Raw genomic sequence first — 21,688 nt, 5'->3', positions numbered from 1 at the left:
ACATATCTTCCAAAATCCCAGCCATATTTTTGGGTTCTCAATCTTACATCAGGTACAACCACATATTAGAGGGGGCCCATGGCAACTACAACTAGAGGAACAAGAAGTCGCCTGGCAGATTCATACATCGTCTTATATACCCCCAGGATTAAATGAAATTGTATCAATTAAATGCATATTAAAACTTAAAGCCCTTAGGAGGTAATACTTATTTATTATTTTAGTATAATATAATAGAATATTGGTTCTAAAAGATTTGGATAATTTATTATGAATTACATGTGTATGTATGTATTTTTAGTTTGGTTTGAAGCTGTGACAAAATGTAGGAAAAATGCATTTTAATGCACTTGCTTAGTTATGCACAAAATATAACTACAGCTTATTTTAAAATGTTAGCATACTATTGTTATAGGATCCAAGAAAAGCCTAGGTCCATCTAGTGGCTGCTGTCTAATATATCTAATATAAATAATATAAGGAAAAGTTTTTTATACTGTGCGTTTAAATATTTAAATTCTCAGCACTGTTTTTATTGAATAATTGATGCTAGCTAATTGGTTAGCTTTTATTTAAATGATTGAGAAGCGTTTGTTTAATGCATTCTAGTCTGAGGAAGGTGGGGAAAACTTCGCTACTGAAAGCGCTAACTATTAAATAAACAATCCGTGCTCTGCCTTTTTGATTTAAAGCTACTGCAGTTTCCACTGTTTCTTTTTTGCTTTTGGTCGTTGTTATTTATATCTATTTTTTGAACTATTGGTAATGGGTGATCCTATGAGATATAAACTTCATGGTCTATAATGCTTGTGGCTCATGTTTCCAGTACTTCTCAGCTACTTAAGTATTATAATGTTTGCACAATCCCCAATGCAACAGTCCTGCTGTATTTATTAGGCCTTTCAGTATCCGTCTACCATTAGTATATCATAACCAGCAACAAGATGTGTGACTGTTTCCAATCCTGTTTTACAAAACCTACATTTGTCTGTTTCTCCCATATGTTCAATGGACTTTGTTAACCAACATATATGTAGTCCACTATCTTGGGCCGCAAATATTAATCTTTCATCTTTTGGTTTACATTCACCTCTGCTTAATCATTCCTAGGTTCGATCCTGAACATGTGGCTGTTCCAAGACTTTTTTATACTTTCAACTATATTTATGCATTTTCCACATTTCTTGCCTTCTCATCTGATCCTTCAGCTTATATTTTTTTTCTTTTGTTTTTGGCACATTCAGTTGCTCCCTTATTTTGTCTACTTATGGTTTGATTTCCATACCCACTTGCTTCGGCTAAACTAAGCAAAGAAGTCATTTTAGACTTATTCTCCTCATGTTTTAAAACTTTCACTACAACTGGGTCTTTTGAGGTCAGCAGATATGTATGCAGTCCTACAACTGCAGATCTATATCTATAATCAATTTCGAGGAGGCCTATACCTCCATCAGAATGGGGAATATATAGTCTTGATATACAATGATTTTCATAAATCATTTGACGAGCATAAAGTATCCTTCTTGTTTTCCTACTCAACCAATTCAACACCTTTTGGGGTCAGTCAATCACCCCAAAACTGTAAATTAGGACAGGAAGAGCAAACTGGTTTACAGCTTGGACTCTGTTCCTAGATATCAGTGCTGTTTTCAATATTAATTTTAGTCTTCGAAAATATTCCTTGCAAAGTTTTATTTGCATTTGTTCATGTTTTATTGTTGATCCTTTATCAATTTCCAAATATTTATACACTCTCTCTTGCTCAAGTTATTTAATATCCTATTCCTGTCCCAGGCTGATGTTGTCTTGGTATTGCAGCTTCCCTGCTTTAAATGTTGCTCTTGTATATTTATCAAGGCCAAGTTACATTCTTATATCATCTGACAAGTTGTGACAACTTGCAGTTGTGCTTTCAGTTCCTCTTCTGATGAAGTATACAGTTTTAAATCATCCACAAAAAGAAGAATAGAAGTCTTTACACTTTGTTGTTTTCTGAGAGCCAAATTGTAGCCATGACCTAGTATTTTAAGTATACAGCTTAATGGGTTAAGGGCAAGACAAAAGAGCAGTGTTAACAAAATATTCACCCTGGAAATTCCCCCTTTGAATTTTTATCCCTTGAATAATAATTTCTCCTTTGTCATGGCTTAACTGCAAAGTGGTTTGCCACTGTTTCATGATCGCTGTAATGTAATCGTAAGTGTAGGGTGTATCTTACACATTTTTAAGCACTCTTTTATCCTTGAATGTGGGATACTGTCAAGTGCTTTTTTGTAGTCTATCCATGCCATACTTAGATTCTTCCCTTTTTTACAGTTCTCCATTATGAATTTATTTAACAACAAATGATCCTTTGTTCCATATGACTTTCTTTTGTTACCCTTTTGTTCTATTGCCACCATTATTGAGTTTTCCTCTTAATGACCATAAACTCTGTCAGCACCAATTCTAGTGAATAGTTTATACATCATCAGAAGGCAACTTAATAATCTATAGTTTTTTGGATAGCTTGCAGGTTTGCTGTGAAGTAGGAATATTGTTTTTCCTCTTGTTAACCAGGATGGTGTCTGTCCGGGGTGTTCATACAAATAGTTCTTACTCATGGCTAAATCTTCATGTAAAGATGTTAATACTTTTAACCAGATGTTAGGTACTACATCTGGGCCAGTATGACATAGTCAATAGCCTTTCAGTCTTTTTCTACTGCTTATGTGTAAACTACATCTAATGGGATTGATGCTTTATTCACTATTTCACATTGTTGCTGATTTTGTTCCTGATCATCTCAATCTCCCAACACCAGTATGTGGTTCAAGTATAGGGTGCTTGAAACGATGAAAAAAAAAAAAAACAAATAAATCAATGGAACAGTCCCCAAGCTTAGCAGTCTCCAAAATAGTTCAACTGAGCTGAATCACCACTAATCAACCCAAGCTGGCAGAAATAAAACCAAAACATTTATTGATTAAAAACATAGCTCACAAAGCACTTTCATCCCAGACAATACACTGGGACTTCATCAGAATGTAATGAGCATATCACTAGCAACATTGTTAAATCAAACAAGTAATTAAAAACTCCACTCCCAATAATTAAATAAGTCAATCATGCCTTCTAAACTAAATAAATGTTAGAACCTTCTATGAAAACACTGAATATAACTTGATTAAATACATAAAAAACATGTAGGAAAAGTTAATATGAGTAGTGAAAGGGTTCATAAATGTTTTAAAGTCAATGCATGAAGTAATAGACTAAAAACTTTTACAAAGCATGAATATATTATCTTGTAAGATTACTCTTTTTTAACAAGCAAGCAATGGGTAAGGAGTCATTCAAGCTAGGTGGACTATTGGCATTACTTCTAATTTGCCATTCAAGTTCCTTGCTGTCTAGCATAATTTTCCAGAGCTCTTGTCTCAGGTTGCACTCTAGTGTCTCAATTATAAAGAATTTGAAAGAATGGCCTGGCTTGTCACAAATCTGTTTCCAAAGACTGTTGGTAGAATTTTGTTTTTTAATGTCTCCCATATATTCGTATACTCTGTCCTTTAATGCTCTTTCCATTTATCCAATATAGAAAGAGTTACACTGCAGACAAAGGGCACCGTAAACTACTCTCTTGGTATTGCATGAACATCTCTTGGGGTTTACAATGTACCCATACCCAACTATATGAATATTGTTGCCTTCAAGTATGTGTGATTACTAAGAACACATAAGACACTTAAACATTCTGCCATTTTTTTGTGGTTTGTGACCTTGATAATCCTTTTTCAAGTAAGTCCTTGAAGTTCAGGTCCCTTCTGAAAGTGACCATGGAAGACATCCCTATTTTGTCTCTGTCAAAATTACAGACGTTGAAGAACTTCCACTTGTTGGCTATAATATTCCTAATAACTTCTGCATCTTTAATGTATTTAAGAATGCAGTTTCTATTGTAACCATGCACACTAGAATCCTTGATGACCCCAGTTCCTTCCTCTGAACCTAACAATGGTTTACAGTAACCATTCCTTCCTTTTTCTATAACTTCCAGAATACTCCCTCCAAAAATTCCTAAGGGCATCCCCTGTTCAGAAGCCTATCCTTCAGTTTCTCCATCTCTTGCAGGAATTTCTTTTTACATGTAAACTGAACTTTTGTGTACTGTTTGGTGAATCTGATTCCTCTTTGAATGAGTTTAGGAGGAGGACTTTGGCTAACCACCCACTGCACACTGTCATACAAACTTTTGAAAAGTCTTGTAAAATTAGATAACTATTCAACGGAAAGAACAAGAAGACATTTTATAATCTTTCCAAGGCTGGCAGTTATATTTTAAACAGTATCATTAACAACAAGAACATCAGGTGCATGCAACCTGATAAGGGAGGGGGGATTGGTTATTATGGACTGAATGGACTACACAGGTCAGATTTATAGATTGTTGAATGATGAGGAGGTATATTGTATGGTTTCTATCAACGAGATCAATATTGCTTACAGGGCAATAAAAGTGTTCTTGGATGAACTATTGTTATTTGATAATATATCTCAAGGCCTGTATAATTATCTTTTAGTGCAAAAACCCACAATTCCAAAGATTTTCATCATCCCAAAAATTCACTCAAATGTGTGGGATCCACCCTTACATCCTATTGTTGCTACTGGCAGTTCAGTCATGGACCTAATGGTTAAATTCACAGACCACAAGTTGAAACACCTTGTTCAAAGTTTTCCACACATTGTTCACAATTTCTGAGATCTTTTAGATACATTTCAGAAAACTGGACCATGGAGTGAATGTCTTGTGACTTGTGACATCAAGAGTTTCTACACTGATTCCCCATGAGGAAGGTCTGTTATGATTCAGTGAAACAGTGATGCAATATGGTTCTCTTACACTTTCAGACAACACACTGGTTTGTGATTTCAAGGAGGTTGTATTAAACAACAATTTTTGACCTTTGATTGGGAAGTTTACAAACAGCTGAAAGGCATAGCTATGGAGGCCACATGCACCCCCATCTCTGCAAACATTGTCCCTTTATTCAAAATATGTGTGGGGTATTTTCACTATCTGTATGATTTACTTATCATTTGATCGAGTACAGACTTACAATTGGAAACTTTTTATGGATGAATGGCAGTCTACTACCACCTTTTTAAGATTTATCCAGCGTGTTGACCCAGCTCAGATCCATTACTTGGACATCAAAATCAAGAAATATCAGTATGGTGGTATGGACACACAGATTTACAGGAAGCCCACCTTCTGTAATTCTTTTTTGGTGTATACCAGCTGTCACCCTTTTCATCAAAAGAAGGGGATACTGAAAAGCCAACTTATCAGGATTTTTCACCTGACATCTGATGATAACAACTGTTTAACACAGTTTGACACCCTCAAATTTATGTTTTTGGAAAGAGGGTATCCTGAAACTCTTCTTGATTATCTTCAGAAGGATGTATGGGCAGACAGAGACAATAGGTATCCACCTATTATTATTAGGTATGGCCTTAATAACATTAAGTCAAAAGACATGATAAATGAAAGTAAGGATACTTTTGGCCACATCAGTATGGTTTTACATTACTCATTGGACTCTAAAGACATCACAAAAATAGTGCAGAGAAATTGGGCCATCTTACATTGTGATGAGGAAGCAACAAGGACCTCCAAAGCTGAAACACAAACAAACACCAGTCACAACCAAAGTGACACATAGCTCACAACACCAGTGTGCCACCCAACAACAGCCCCTAAAGCAAAACAATGTATCCAACACTTTATTCATAGGTGACTCTATAGTCAGGCACACTGATGTCCCACTCACCAGGCTGAGCAAGGAGAAAATTACAGTCAGCTGCCTGTCTGGTGCCAGGATCCTCCACATAATGCATGCACTCAAGTCACTCTGCAACAAGTACGAATACGACTCTGTCATTGTCCATGTTGGAGTGAATGACTTGAGACGTACCTCCCTGGATTACATGAAAAGAAACACGGAAGAGCTCTCGGATCATGTGGCCCAGGCAGGTATGACTCTAGCCCTGAGTAGCATAATGCCTTCGCCCAGAATGATACCACAGTATAAGGACAAAATGATTGACTTCAACAATTGGCTAAGCTTCTGGTGTCATTCAAAGGGGATCCAGTATCTGTCTGCCTGGGACGACATGATCGACAAACCACAATGCTTTGTGAAGGATGGTCTGCACCTGTCACCCATGGCATTCAGGTTACTGGATAAAGCTCGTCACCCCTATAGTCCCTTTTTTAAGTAAGGTTCAAAGGACAAAACCACCAATGCAACAGATACAAGCATGCAAAATCTGAAGGTAATGCTACTCAATGCTAGAAGTTTAAACCTCAAAATGCACTCTCTCGGGGCACTCCTAAAAATGGAGAACATTAATATCTGTGCAGTAACTGTGACCTGGCTCAAGACTCCAGACAGCACCCCTGCAACAGCAGGCTACAACACTTACCACACTTTTCGCCCACCAAACCAAGACCGAAACATTAAAGGTGAAGGATTGTCCATATTCACCAAGGATAGTCACACCTTCAGGCTAGTTGCCCAACACAATGTATCTGAAATGCTCCAGGTGCAACTAACAGTAGGTAAGACTGCAATACAAATTGTAGCTTGCTACAGATCCCCCACCATGCCCCAAGATTCTCAATACACCTTTCTAAACATACTGGAAAATATTAAGATACAACCAAACACCCTAATACTGGGTGATTTCAACTACCCTGCTATTAACTGGAAAAACTACTCGGGTACCAACACCTTTTTCCAATGGTTCCTGGAATTCATAAATTCCAACGTCCTGGATCAACTAATTCATTGTCCCACCAGGGGCTCCAATATCCTAGACCTGGTCATTACCAACATGGGAGATAGATGCTCCACACCAGTGGTCACCCCTTCATTGGTCAGGTCTGACCATAAGCAAATCACTCTTGTCATCCACATCCCACCCCCACCCCACCCCCAGTAAGGAAACCTCCATAAAAAACTTCTCCAAAGCCATCTTCATGCTACTTAAGTCAGAAGTGTCAAACTTCATGGCACCCATACAGATGGGAGCTGAAACTTCGACTGCCGAATCCTACACTAAGGCACTGTACGAGCACATCCACTCATGCATGAATCATGCCATCCCATATAGAACCAAGATGCTCTCCTCCAAAAAAAGGAAGCCAATCTGGTGGTCCCCTGCCAAAACAAACTATACAACAGAAGGAAGAAACTGTTGCAGAAAAGAGGAAAACCCAGGATGCAAAAAAACTCCCTTACCAGCCTTAGTAAGAAGCTGAGATCCCTCATAAAATCCTCCAAAGCTAGTTACAAAAATAAAATTGCCAAAGATTCCAAAGACAACCACAAGACATTCTATAGTTATGTCAAGAATCTAAATGGCAATGCTCAGATCTGCTCTGAGCTACAACACAAGGATATTAAATATACTGATCCCAAAGATGTTGCCAATATCCTGACAGATCGATTTAGTGCCAACTTCACCCCCCTCTCACCCCCTAGAGGGCCCATCTCAATACCAAACGATTGCCAAATTCTGGTAATCACAGCCACACAGGTAGAAACCGCACTCTCCAAAGCTAAGAATACAGCATCCATGGGACCAGATGATATCCCGGGCTGTGTACTACATGAACTACAAAATGAACTGGCACCTCACCTAAGTGTTGTGTTTAATCATAGCCTCACCTCAGGCTTCGTGCCCACTGAGTGGCACACAACTACAGATATCCCACTCCACAAGGGGAGATCCACCTTAGATCCCAGGAACTACTGTCCCATCAGTCTGATGAGCCTGATCTGCAAGGGCATGGAATGCATTATCATGGAACTTATAAACAAAGACATTGGCGACCTTCAAACACTGGACCCCCACCCAGTTCAGCTTCATGAAAGGCCGATCTTGTCTCCTGAACCTGATTGACTTCTTTGAATCAGTCTCCAGAGCTGTAGATGAGGGTAAGGCGGCCCACACAGCCTATCTAGACCTCGCCAAGACCTTCAATGCCATCCCCCACTCTGGAATCATAGATAAACTAACTAAGCTGGGCATAAATCCCTATGTCACTCAATGAGTTGCCAACTGGCTTACTCACAAAACCCAGACTGTAAAAGTAGCCAACTCCAAATCAAGCTCCAGACAAGTGACAAGTGGAGTACCTCAGGGTTCAGTCCTGGGATCGCTCTTGTTCAGCATCTACTTCTCTGAAGTACAGGCCAACAATAAGGGACTCTGGCTAACAAAGTTCGCAGATGACTGCAAATTGGGAGCCATTATTGAATCCCCAAATTATGTGGATATTCTACAAAAGGGCCTTACCAAAACAGATGCTTGGTGCCAGAGCCATGGGGTCAAGCTTAATGCCAAGAAATGTATAGTTATCCCCTTTGGGAAAAAACATGTACCCATGAATTACCACATAGGTAGCAGTACACTAAACACTGAAAGTGTGATGAGAGACTTATGGACACAGGTGGACAGTGGTCTCACCTTCAATAACCACATCACCACAACAGTCAGGAAATCCTTTTATGTGGCACACCTCATCACTAAGGGCTTTTCATCCAGAAAAAAGGAGGTCATTGACCCACTGTACTCATCCCTCAATAGACCCATTATAGAGTACAACACCCCATTTGGTATGTACCTCACAAGACATCTGCAATAGCTGGAAAGGCTGCAGAAATACCTCAGCAAAAGAATCACAGGGCTAAAGTAGATGCCCTATGCTGACTGTCTAAAAAAACTCCAGCTATACTCTGTGGCATATCGTCTACTCAGAGGCAATCCCCGCTTAACATACAAGGCCATATAAAACCCTGAGCTGTTGGACATGCTCTACTTAAAGAAATCCCAACCCCTCAGAGCCACACGCTCCAGTGATCTAAACCTTGTCATCACAATGAACAAAACATGCTGGAGGGATAGGTTCCTGACCCAGAGACTCCCATACTCTGGAATAGACTGCCCATACATGTCAGGCAGAGCGCCTCTTTGGCCCTCTTCAAAAGGAACCTTGACGATTGGATGGGAGATAGGAAATTACCCCAGGGATCACATCAGTCACCCTGCTAGACAGGGGTCCAGGGAAGTAAATATTTTGGGAAGAATTATCCAAGAAATTGTTTGGCTAGGCTTGTATAGGCCCTAGGGCCGATAGCCTAGTACCAACCTATGAACCTATGAGGGACTCAAACTAAATCTTCCTGATTTCCCTTCATTCACCTTTAATAACAAGCCTAACATAAAATGCTTATTGGAGAAAACAGTTGTTTCCAGACAAAGTGACTCTTGGACTTTGACAAAATGTGGATGCTGCTATCACTGCACTTGTATTGAAACCAGCTATGAAGGTGACATAATAGAAAAAAATTAAGGGTATGAACATCTGTGTTAAGTTCAATTGCCGATCAGAGAGGTTATCTACTTGGTGAAATGTATGTCATGTTCTACCTTCTATATTGGCAAGACTAAAAACGCCCTCGACAAAGGGATATACCAACACTATTATAGTATATCCAAAAGGGACATGATGAGTGCTTTAACTAGGCATGCTTGTACATGCTCCAGTTTCAAGAAGTTCACTTTATGGGGGCTTGAACAGGTGGAAGCAAGTGCCTCTGTTGGTTATTGGGAAAACAGACTTCTACATCATAGATGTACTGGCAGCTGGCTTTAGACAGAGCAAATCCACCTGGATTGAATGACTATATTTCCATTGTTAGTGAACTTAAAAGAAAAGCCAACAGTTTGAGCAAAATTTTACAACTGTTACTGCTTTCTTGACATTCTAGATTTGTTTTTAACCATTTTTATTTGGTTTAATAGTGAAGTGTTTTTGTGTGTGTACACCTTTAAGAACATTCCTGAGCTTTGTTCAGCTTGTCTGCTGATTGACAGTTCCTGGGGCTGTGGTTGTACCTCTCTGAGCTTTTAAATGCAGTGTTTAGAGGAGTTTTCATGGTTCTGAAGAAGTCTATGTTTGGAGGAAACTTAACTGTGAATTGCAGTGGTTTTACCAAAAAAGGATTGTTTCTTTCTATAACTGTGAACTGGAGTGGTTTCTACCATTGTTGGATTTATTTGCTGTGGTCTTTGGCTTCCTGGTCAGTTGTTTGTTCTTTACACACACACACACACACACACACACACACACACACACACACACACACACACACACACACACACACACACACACACACATATGCTGACATGCCATGCATATACCTATGGGAAATATACATAAACAACTATTTGCCTACATCATGACTTTGAGATTTGATGAAAATGGAGCACACAGCAAAATACACACTGTCATAGTGAAGACATTTAGAATGCACAAAAATAACTTCATACTTCATGTGGCATAGTTAGCTCAGTTGGCATACATGGATAAAGTCCTGATTGTGATCCATGCAACCCCAATTTGAATAGCAATTTGAAATCCTGTTTGAGTTGGCAGGGGACAGGGAGGTATAACATGCCTTGGCCTGCTCACTTCTGTTCAGGGAAGGGTGTGGGGGGAAATATATCTGGGGTGCTCATGAGTGTTGTGGTTGAGTCATCCAGTGGAGACTAGAGACCACAAGGGAGTGCTGGCTTTGAATAGGGCAGCCTAGTCTTAAGGGGTTATTCTACTTGCAAAAGTGATGGACTCACCCTCACTGATGCCCATTGCAAGCCCAGCCCTGGAATGGCTAAATGGACATGTGCAGTGGAGTTAGAGGTTAAGTAAAAAACCTCTACTCTCCCAGATGACAGAATGACTCATACTGATTGTCCCATGCCCTGAAAGGAAAGAATGGGCAGTAGCCCTCTTGTCTATCATGGAATGATTGGGCCTATACAGCCAGCAGAAAGGTAGAGAGATTTGATGATCATGAGAGTAGGAGAAAACAACATCATATGGTATAGAGTAATACAGACAATTATTACAGACACCGTAACAGAAAGGCAAATAACAAATGGAAAAGCAGTACACTATATAAAATGGCATGCAAGTTTGACCTCGTTAGGCAACATTCAGCATTCAGTTAAGTAATTTGCTTTTCAAATTAACTGCAATGGAAGGCTCACTGTGGCTAATCCATCTGTATATTGACATCAAAGTGGGGAATCATAGCAAAGTGGTTGAAGTTTTCATGTTTAACACCCTTACAAATTATAACTAAAAATTTTCAGTGTTAGATGTTTAAGGAATATTCAATTTTAATATGACTTTTAGACTTAAAGAGAAGATGCTGAAAATAGTGTAGAACACAGAAATCCTTTAAACCACAACAGTTAAAAAGAGAGGGTCTAACTTCAAAATAGTGCCTACATATGTTGCTAAATGAGTAAAGTACCAGGACAGCTGTTTCTTTTATGTCATTATTCACATTTTTAAACAGAATTTGTACTACTGCTTTCTGTTTAGATTTGATAATACAAAAGTAAAAGATTTTATGTACAAAGAAATAGCTTAACTTTTCCTCTTCAAGTCATGTATGAAAAGTTCTGTAGTTAATGCAAAACAAAGCTTTTTTAAAATATACTTACGGAGGTAAAAATTTACAGTTAACTCCCTCAGGATCGTGGCATGTTTTAATACAAGGACTTGAACAGGGTTCATATCTCCATTCACACATTCTTCTGTATGGCACAGCTGCTTTAGTTCCTAAAAATGTATTACAAAACCATTTCATTAATTTTCAAAGGTTTACAATTTTTTGGTTGTACAAATTGAGAGACATTGCTGAAATATGAGCTCACATTCAAGAATTTCTTGATAACCAAAGCAAAGCTAAGGTAATAGCAAATAGGCTGTAAGTTAATGTCACAAAAGTGAATATGTTTTATTAACTTCAGTATTCTAAATCCCAGGAGATGATCCGAAACAGAGGGGAACTAGGTTCATGGAAGCATAACTCACAACTGTCCCTGATTTTGCTGAACACCTTTAGTTTTGCTTTGTATTTTTGCCCTGTCCCTCATAACATTTTTGACTTTCTGGCAAATTATTGAGGATTACTGTCAGTCTGACAATAATGCCAGCCATTAGAGTTTTATACTACTTATTCCTCAGAAAATGTATATTGATGCAAAATCGGTTGTCCTCTTAGCTAGAAGCATAGCAAAGGGGGCAGGTACCCTGAGTGAAAGGTGTTAGGGGATATGATTGTGAGATTGCAGTCAATAGATAGTGCAGTTCTGGTATTCATTTCTGTAAAACATTTCTGAATGCCAGTACAGAAATGGATTTTTACTGTTTTTGTGGTTCAGGATTGAAGTGTTTCAATGTAGGAAGAAACAATTTTTTGTAGGACTTTTTTTTTAAGTTTTGCTTCATTCAGTAGCCCAGATCTGACCAGACACTGACCTGGCTTGCTTCTAAAGTGAGGAGGGCTGCAGCAGGAAGGCTTTTTTTTCTTCCATGTAAATTGTTACTTGTTGACGATTTTTTTAGCACTTCAGAGAGGGTCATGTTGGTTTCAGGAAGTTACCAGAGATGTTTTGTAAAGGGGAAGAATACAATGTGAATTTGTATACTATTTAAAAGTTAAAAATCAATTCTTTAGTGAATAATAACTGTCAAGAGGCTTACAGTGATTGTACACACTAGTAGTGGGCCAAGCCAACTAGGAATCAGTATACATTTTATTTAATGTTGTGGATGGCCATACATGTAATTTAATTGCACCATGCATGAAGATTGCACAACTATCTGTTATGCTATTAGATATTGCATTAAAGTCTTTTTGATGTGGAAAAAAATCATGCCCCTGTCAGGGTAGTAGCAAATTATTTCTGTTGTGCTAAAAATAGAACTGTGAGATATATACATGGAATGTAGTGCACAAAGATGGCACACAGAAAACTGCAATCAAAAAAAAAAATTGCAACTTTGTGAAAAACTTTGGATCCTGCCACAAATGTGGTATGTTAATTCATATCAAGCAGGAAGCTTCTATTCAGGGCACATAAAAATAAGCTACTTATCAAGCATCCAAAGGTGAATGCAGTAAAATCAAGTATTCAAAGGTGAATGCAGTAAAATGATAGCCATACTGTATACTATAACTGTCTAAAGAAACAGCATGACTAAATTGTTATGGTGGTGGTTTAGCAGAATAGAGTCCATTACACCACTATACAAGATCCTCCAATAAATGAAGCTGAGATACTCGTGAAAGTGCACAGGAACACACACACACACACACACACACACGCACACATGCATACAATTGCATACACATATGTGCACAAAGAAAGAAAATCTGATTAAAACTATGAGTCTTCAAATTTGCAACCTCTGCTTTTACAACTATATAAAAATGTGAATCTTTAAAAATACAAACAATATATATTAAATAAAGTAGTAAATAGCACAAGCAAATGTGAAACATATAAAAAAGCAAAGAAATGTATACACAGGGATTGCATACCTTTGTAAACAGCCTCTGCCCCCCCCAAAAAAATTATATATACTAATTCTGAATTTTGTGCGCAACTGAGTATCCCAGTTACTTTGATGCTGTCTCAGTTGATATTATTTATATACATATATAAGGTTTACAATCAAAACTTGGAAACTGTATCTATCACAAAATATGTAGCACTCAAGCTGTCAAAATTCATAATAGTAAAAAAGAAAATCTCTTTTATGCAGGGACCCACCTCCCAACAATGTGCATGTGTGTGTGTGTGTGTGTGTGTGTGTGTGTGTGTGTGTGTGTGTGTGTGTGTGTGTGTGTGTGTGTGTGTGTGTGTGTGTGTGTGTGTGTGTGTGTGTATATAATTCAATATTCTGTTCTGTGTTTTAGATATTTTGTGCCAGACAAGGATTTAGATATTTTAGATTAAATTAATGTAATCTGTATATATATATATATATATATATATATATATATATATATATATATATATATAAAACAGGCTTTAGAATAGAAATAAAAACATAATGCAAAAATAAATCTTACTATCAAGCAGCCAAAAACAGTCTTGCTTACATAAATACTAAAAGTAAGCACTGACATCAAAATAAAAAAGTGTACCTATCCTACACTCAATAACATGAAAATATAGCAAAGCTACTTCAGACCAGCTAAAATCTTTTGGGGATTCCATTAATCACATTGCAACCAGAGTGGAAAAATCAGAAGCCAGAATCTTTGAAAATGAATTTAAAATTGAAGAACTCCAGAAGGAATCTAAAGCTTACAACAAATCTATACAAGAAATGCAGCAAAACATCCTGGACATGGAAGCAAGATCCAGATGTAACAATATCATCTTTAGGGGTATTCCAGAAGTATTGAGCAAAACAAACTACTGGAAACAATTCTGGCTATACTTGAAAACACCACTGAAGCAAGACAAATAACAATAGAAAGAGCACACCGAGCCCTTCGCCCATCATTAGACTCCACTAAACCACAACTAGTGTATGTAAAATTGCTTAAATTCCAACATGCAACCAGAAACCTTACAGTCCCATTTGAACATATTCTAGCTTGAAGATGGTATATATAATCAATGATGGAATATTGGCATATGTGTAAATAGTTTTTTACTGTTTTGCATTTATGTTTTATTATTCAGCAATGTATTCTCTGGTCATATTGCTACCTGCTATTACTACTGTTACATTTTACTCGATCTGTTTTTACAAAAAAAAAAAGGAAATAAAAAAGATTTTATACAAAAAATATGCATGACAATATAAATTAAAAGGTACTAGAATCTTCATGATAAATATAAAATATTTGATTGGCAAATAAAAAATAGCTTGTAACAGAAAGAAATACATCTTCCCACACTCATAAGTCTTCCAAACTGTTCAGAATCTTTTCATTCAAGTATATAGGTAAGAGACGTGTTGTTTAATATATGACTAGTAACTTCAGATGTTGGGACTCAAGTCAGACACATAAATGACACCCAAAACAGCATTAAGCAATGCTACAAAACTCAATCAAAGGATATAAAGTATATGGTAATGGAAAATGAATCTATGTATGCTTATCTATATATATATATATTGTGATCTGTAGTGAGAGTAGGGAACAGGTGGAGGAGACCCTGGAGAGGTGGAGATATGCTCTAGAGAGAAGAGGAATGAAGGTCAGCAGGACTAAGACAGAATATATGTGTGTGAATGAGAGGAAGAATAGAGGAATGGTGAGGATGCAGGGAGTAGAGATGGCAAAGGTGAATGAGTTTAAGTACTTGGGATCAACAGTTCAGAGTAATGGTGAGTGTAGAAGAGAGGTGAAGAAGAGAGTACAGGCAGGATGGAATGGGTGGAGAAGAGTGTCAGGAGTAATTTATGATAGACGAGTACCAGTAAGAGTGAAAGGGAAGGTCTACAAGAGGGTAGTGAGACCAGCTATGTTATACGGGTTGGAGACAGTGGCATTGACAAAAAGGCAGGAGTCAGAGCTTGACGTGGCAGAGTTGAAGATGTTAAGATTTGCACTGGGTGTGACGAGGATGGACAGAATTAGGAATAAGTATATTAGAGGGTCAGGCCAGGTTGGAAGATTTGGAGACAAAGCCAGAGAGGCAAGATTACGTTGGTTTGGACATGTGCTGAGGAGGGATGCAGAGTATATTGGGAAAAAGATGCTAAGGATGAAGCTGCCATGTAACAGGAAAAGAGGAAGGCCTAAGATAAGGTTTATGAATGTGGGGAGATAGGATATGCAGGTGGTTGGTGTGACAGAGCAAGATGCAGAGGACAGGAGGAAATGGAAACAGTTGATCTGCTGTGGCGACCTCTAATGGGAGCAGCCGAAAGAAGAAGATATATATATATATATATATATATATATATATATATATATATATACATATATGTATATATATATATATATATATATGTGTGTGTGTGTGTGTGTGTATGCATATATATATATATATATATATATATATATATATATATATATATGGGTCTATTGTATATAATCGAAAACTCACTTTTTCAAAAATAAACAGCAGACCCACGGTTACGCGAAAGTGCACTTCCACGAACATCGGTTCAACAAACCAATAAAGAACAGAGAGAAACATTGTTTTTGCAGGGGCGCAAGCCCCCCTGCACCCCCATGAGGGGGGCTGTGCCCCCACCCCCCCTACTTAAATATACCAACTCCGAGATTGCACTACAGTGGGGAAACACGTAAATTCCCTTTCCCCACTGTAGTGTGCTTTGGCACCTGTGTTCCTTAATGGTCCGTTGAACTGTTCTTCATGGAAGTGCACTTTTGCTTAAGTGCACTTTCGCGTAACTGAGGATCCACTGTTTGTTTTCGAACAAGTGGATTTTCGGACTTTTACAGTAGACCCATATATATATATATATATATATATATATATATATATATATATACACACACACACATACAGTGCTTTAAAGTAATTTTTTGATAAGCACAAGATATTGAGGCACATGCTCAAGTGTGTGTGTGTGTGTGTGTGTGTGTGTGTGTGTGTGTGTGTGTGTGTGTGTGTGTGTGTGTGTGTGTGTGTGTGTGTGTGTGTGTGTGTGTGTGTGTGTATGACACTACCTCGAAAACACAAAACACTAGGCTTTAAATAATTGCTCTGAAAAGACTGAAACATATAACACTGAAAAAAAGGGAAAAATCCCATAACTCCTTACTAATTATATATATTAACTCAGAAATTACATAACAAGGGGAAGGGCAAAATCCTTCTGCCTGTCATACCATGATCTTCAATAACAACCTACTGGCATGTTACCTTGAAGACACAAAACATCAATCCTCAAATAATTGATCTGAAAACATCGAAAAACATAACACCAAACAAAATATTTTGCAAAGAAGCTAGCCCCCTCCCCTCGTACCCCCATGCTAATTATATATTCTAACTCCAATATAGGACTACAGCAAAATCCCACTACACGCTGTACCACAATCTCCAAGAAGCAGCTACTGTCATTTTTTTTTTAATTCTGATCTTCTATATCATTATACCTGACATTATATTTAAATAGATGGAATCTTGACTTCTGCCTGAGTAACCAAAAGACCAAAAACTAATGCCTGAATCTCATAAGGGTGAGAAATTAAACTACAACAGTTTTTTGCATAGCGACAACCCCTCCCTGCACTCCCCTGTATGGAGAGCAAGCCCCCCACATATCCTTCTCTCTTACAACAAAAAAATCACTGCCAACATACACTTAGAAATTACACTGACAATCATTTGATATGAAAGTCGGCAACTGGAGTTGTGTTCCTCAGTCCTCTGTGTGGTTTACCATGAAAATCCTGAAAAAGTTTTAAGACCAAAATATCAAAAGACATAAATGTTGAAGACCACAATACTGAAATCCCAGACTTGCTTTTCTGCAGGACGTATGTTTGCTGGATCTGGATCCCTACAGAATGCATGTTAGCACTCTGTGTCCACACTCCTCTAAGTTAAAACGGCCTAGCGTCCTGCCATCAGCATGTGTTTGGGCTACCTCACTCGCTTTAAGCTTAACAAGTGACACCTCCCACTTAAGCATTTATTCAGTATAATAACACGCACCTTTGCTTAATCATTGCTGTAAATACACATTCAGCGAACACGCTGTTATAAAACACAGCCACATTTGTTCTGTGCATCTTCATTGCTTCTTTACTATTTATTTCTCTAATTTCCTCTACAATTTAGATATTGGTTATATCAGTGCTCAATAACTAGTTTCCGTTTCATTTTTTTCCATGCTGTAATCTTGGTTCCTTAATCTCATTTGCTGTTTAATTCTTGGTACTAGCATTTCTTGTGTCTCCCACCAGTACCTGTATTATATTTAAATGACTCTGCTGCCCTATCTTCTGTTTTCTCCATATCCCTGTGCCCAGTCTCCTTCGTGATCTAATAGCTATCGTATTCCTTCTGTAATAAGTATGTCATATTGTTGTCTTTTTCTTCCTTCTCAGCTATCCTACTGACCCAACACTAAACTTTTGTCTCTCTCTGTTTTATTATACAGCTGCTCAGCTCATTTTACTTCAGGTACACCCAACCTTGTTAGAACCAGCATGCAAACCAAACTTCCCCAAGGAAGAAATCCCGGGACAGACATACATTTGTGCTCCTTCAGTGTGTTCTTCATGAACAATTAGTGTGTATGTGTTGAATTTTCTGTAAAGGTTTATAATTGGAAAGGTTCTTCTATACTGTATTTTATATTAATTACTTGTTCCTAAAATACCAGTGGTGGGCACACCAGCAGTCTCCCATGGCCGCACTCCTTAACCTCCTCTCATGTTAGTGAATGTGTATATTGTACACCACATAGGAACACCACTAGATGACAGTATATACATACACTTGATACCATTGCCCTAAAATTATTTAACAGCTCGAGAGGCTTGGTACTGTTCCTAATGTGTTTTCTGTTATTTGTTAGTCCTCAAGTAGAGTTCCAGACTGCAATCACATTTTAATGCCTTAAAATACACATACCTCTGAACTCTCCAGTAGCCCCAGGTGCACGAAAGTGACTGCATCACTGATTGGTTTTTGCATTTTCTTCATCGTTACTCCTTCTTGGTCCTGCCCACTCTGTTCGCCCTTCGGGCTCACTCTGCTCCCCTACCCTGCCCCCATTTTCCATCCACCCCATTACATCTACACTTATAGCCGCATAACCACTCCCACTCCATAATCAACCTATGACAAGCAAATCCCACCCTCAGTCACATGTCCTTCCTCCCCCTACAGTCCCTGCTCTAGTAACCTCACCGCTACACTATCTTCATCCCACATCTCACTACTAATCACATATACTTGTACTGCATCCTCACAATTATTCAACCCATACCCATACTTTTCACATAATCTCTACTCCCATTATGCTAACCACACCTACACTATCATTACCCTTGATATGTCTCCCTCTCTTCCTCTCCTGCCTTCTCCATCTTAGCTATCTCTCTTATATCTCTCATTCCCCCTTTCATACAAGCTCTACTTTCTTCAAATTTTAATTAATCCTCACTCCCTATATTTCTCCACACCTTTGCAATTACAATGGCTCTCACTTGTTTATCAAAAAACATATCCCAAGCATCTCTAAAACAGTCCCCATTCCTTACACCCCAGTCCATAATTGCTTCCCCACCCTCAACTTCAACTCCAAAGAATCTAAATACCATTCATCCCTCCTACTTCAACAGATCTCAGTCCTCCTCTCTGGTGACATCCATCCCAACCCCAGTCCCTCAGTTAGCCAGAACAATAACTTACCCCCTCCATCTTCCTCTTCCCCCCACAAATCTGTCCTATTTGCTACAATAAATACCCAACGTTTATGCAATAACTTAGCTAACTTTCATGCCTAGTTGTCCCACAGAAACATGGCTCAAACCTCATATAAAGGACCCTGAAATTACTCCTCCCAACTATAGAATTATAAGAAATGACAGAACCCAAAGGAAAGATGATGGAGTAGCCCTACTCTATTCATCTTCCCTGACAGTAACTCCCTATACAAAGCCCATACCCCAATTTGCTACAGAGGAACTAACCCTGGCACTCCTAAAGATAAACAACAACAAAAGCATATGCATAGCTGCCCTATACATCCCCCCAGGTAACAATATCCCCATTCTTGAGGATATCCTCTCTTGGATCTCATCTAATGTACAAAATGAGACTATACTCCTTGGCAATGTTAATATTAACTGGTCTTATATAAACTTTCCCACATCCTCTCAGAAAATAAACCTATATAAATTCACCTAACTAATCAGGTCTCCAACTAGACCTGCTAAAGACAGTACTTCTGGTACCATTCTAGACTGGCTACTAGTTTCCCACCCCCCATACTATCTCTGACAGTGGTACTTTACCTGACTCACTTAGTGACCATCTCCCTGCCTTTGCACACCGTACACCTTCTTCCCTTCATTTACACCACAATTATATCTCAGTCCATTCCCTAAAAAACTTAAATGCTCGAACCTTCTCCGACTCCTTAAAACACATGAACTGGAATGCTTTAAAAACCCTTCCTATGGATAATGCTGTTACTTACTTCAATATTGCATTTATTAACCTACTCAACAGCTTTAGTCCTCTTAGAGCTAAAAGGGTCAAAACCAAACTATCCCATGGCTAACTAAAGAGACTATCCCCCTCATGTATCTCCATGATAAATCATGGAAACTGTACCAAAAATATAAAACACCCAACTCCTTAACTGAGTATAGACAACTCCGTAATAGAGTAAAAAAAAATAAATTGCCACAGACCGTAAATCCTCTTACTCACTATTACAAAACAATCACAAAGCAAACCCCAAAAAGTTCGGTAACACTATCTCTGCCCTACTCCATCCTGGTAAAAAAGACAACCCCTCCTCAGATCCTGTTTCTTCTGATCTCACCTTAGCTACACAATTTAACTCCTTCTTTATAGACTCAATAGCTAAACTCTCCACATCTTTTCCTAATAATATGTCAAGTAAGGCCCAATCTCCCTCCACAAACTCAACCCTCTCTAACACTACTTCTTCTCAGCAACCCCTTTTCTCTATCAAACCTATTCATATTACTACCATCAAAAAACTTCTACAACAATAAAAACCATGCTCAAATGTCCCAGACAAACTTCCATCTAACTTTCTCAAGCTGGCTGCCGATGGCATAGCTTTTCCAATCTCCATCCTAATAAACCTTTCCATCCAAGAATCTTATATACCCCTCCTCTGGAAAAAAAGGGAGGCAACAATACTGAAATCTCTAATTTCCATCCAATAGTCATCCTATCTCCCATTTCTAAAATTCTCAAAAAAGTGTATCCACCTACAGCTCTTACCCTATCTACTAGACATACTACTGACCCCTAAACAACATGATTTTAGACCCAGACACAGCCCCACCACAGCCCTCTTCACCTTTCTTGAAACCATTAACTAGGCTCACAACTCTGGCAACATTGTATCTACCCTTCTTCTTGATTTATCCAAAGCCTTCGATACTGTTTCACATAACTTTCTCCTGTCCAAGCTCTCTTATCTCAATCTTTCCTCCTCCTCCATCAACTGGTTTTCCAGTTACCTTTCTAATAGACAACAAGCTGTCAAATGGGAAAATTGCACCTCTTCCTTCCTTCATTCTGTCACAGGCATCCCACAAGGCTCTATACTAGGCCCTTTATTGTTCAACATCTTCATCAATGACTTTCATCACAGTATTCCAAATGCTATACTGGTCCAATACACTGACAATTCTATCATTATCTGTTCCACCAAATCCCTCCCTAAGCTCATGAAACTAACTCAAGATACTTTCCCTTGCACCAAGTCTTGGATGTTCATCAATAACCTTGCTCTCAACCCTTCAAAATACAAGATAATGATATTTACCCCATCCAAATCCACCAAAATTGATAAGAACTCTTTCTCTCTAACTAGCCAAAACTTGACCCCAATTGAAATAGTTCCCCATACAAAACTTTTAGGAGTCCACCTACAAACTAATATTAGGAAAACACATCAAAAACTGGGTATGTTGTATCATCACAGTCACAATCGTACCCCCTCAACCAAACACATCCTCTCTACTATCTATCTCATTCCCTCTCTTTTGTACAATGCCCCTCTCTTTACCAATCTTCAATCCTCTCAAAAGTCTAAACTCGCTTCCTGTTA

At 38.3% G+C, this 21,688-nt stretch overlaps 1 protein-coding gene across 1 annotated transcript in view; it reads right to left on the bottom strand.

The window, feature by feature from the left end:
• The window catches only part of OTOGL (otogelin like), a 3,472,886-nt gene that overhangs the window by 1,249,785 nt on the left and 2,201,413 nt on the right, over positions 1 to 21,688 (bottom strand). The window contains exon 34 of the mRNA XM_044088067.1: positions 11,572 to 11,689. Coding sequence (XP_043944002.1) covers positions 11,572 to 11,689 — 118 coding nt within the window. The remainder of the gene's footprint in view (positions 1 to 11,571; positions 11,690 to 21,688) is intronic.

The sequence above is a fragment of the Protopterus annectens genome, chromosome 11.part0, assembly GCF_019279795.1.
Source record: "Protopterus annectens isolate FY-2018-M chromosome 11.part0, PAN1.0, whole genome shotgun sequence".
NCBI lineage: Eukaryota > Metazoa > Chordata > Ceratodontiformes > Protopteridae > Protopterus > Protopterus annectens.
This window is presented reverse-complemented; position numbering and strand designations above follow the sequence as displayed.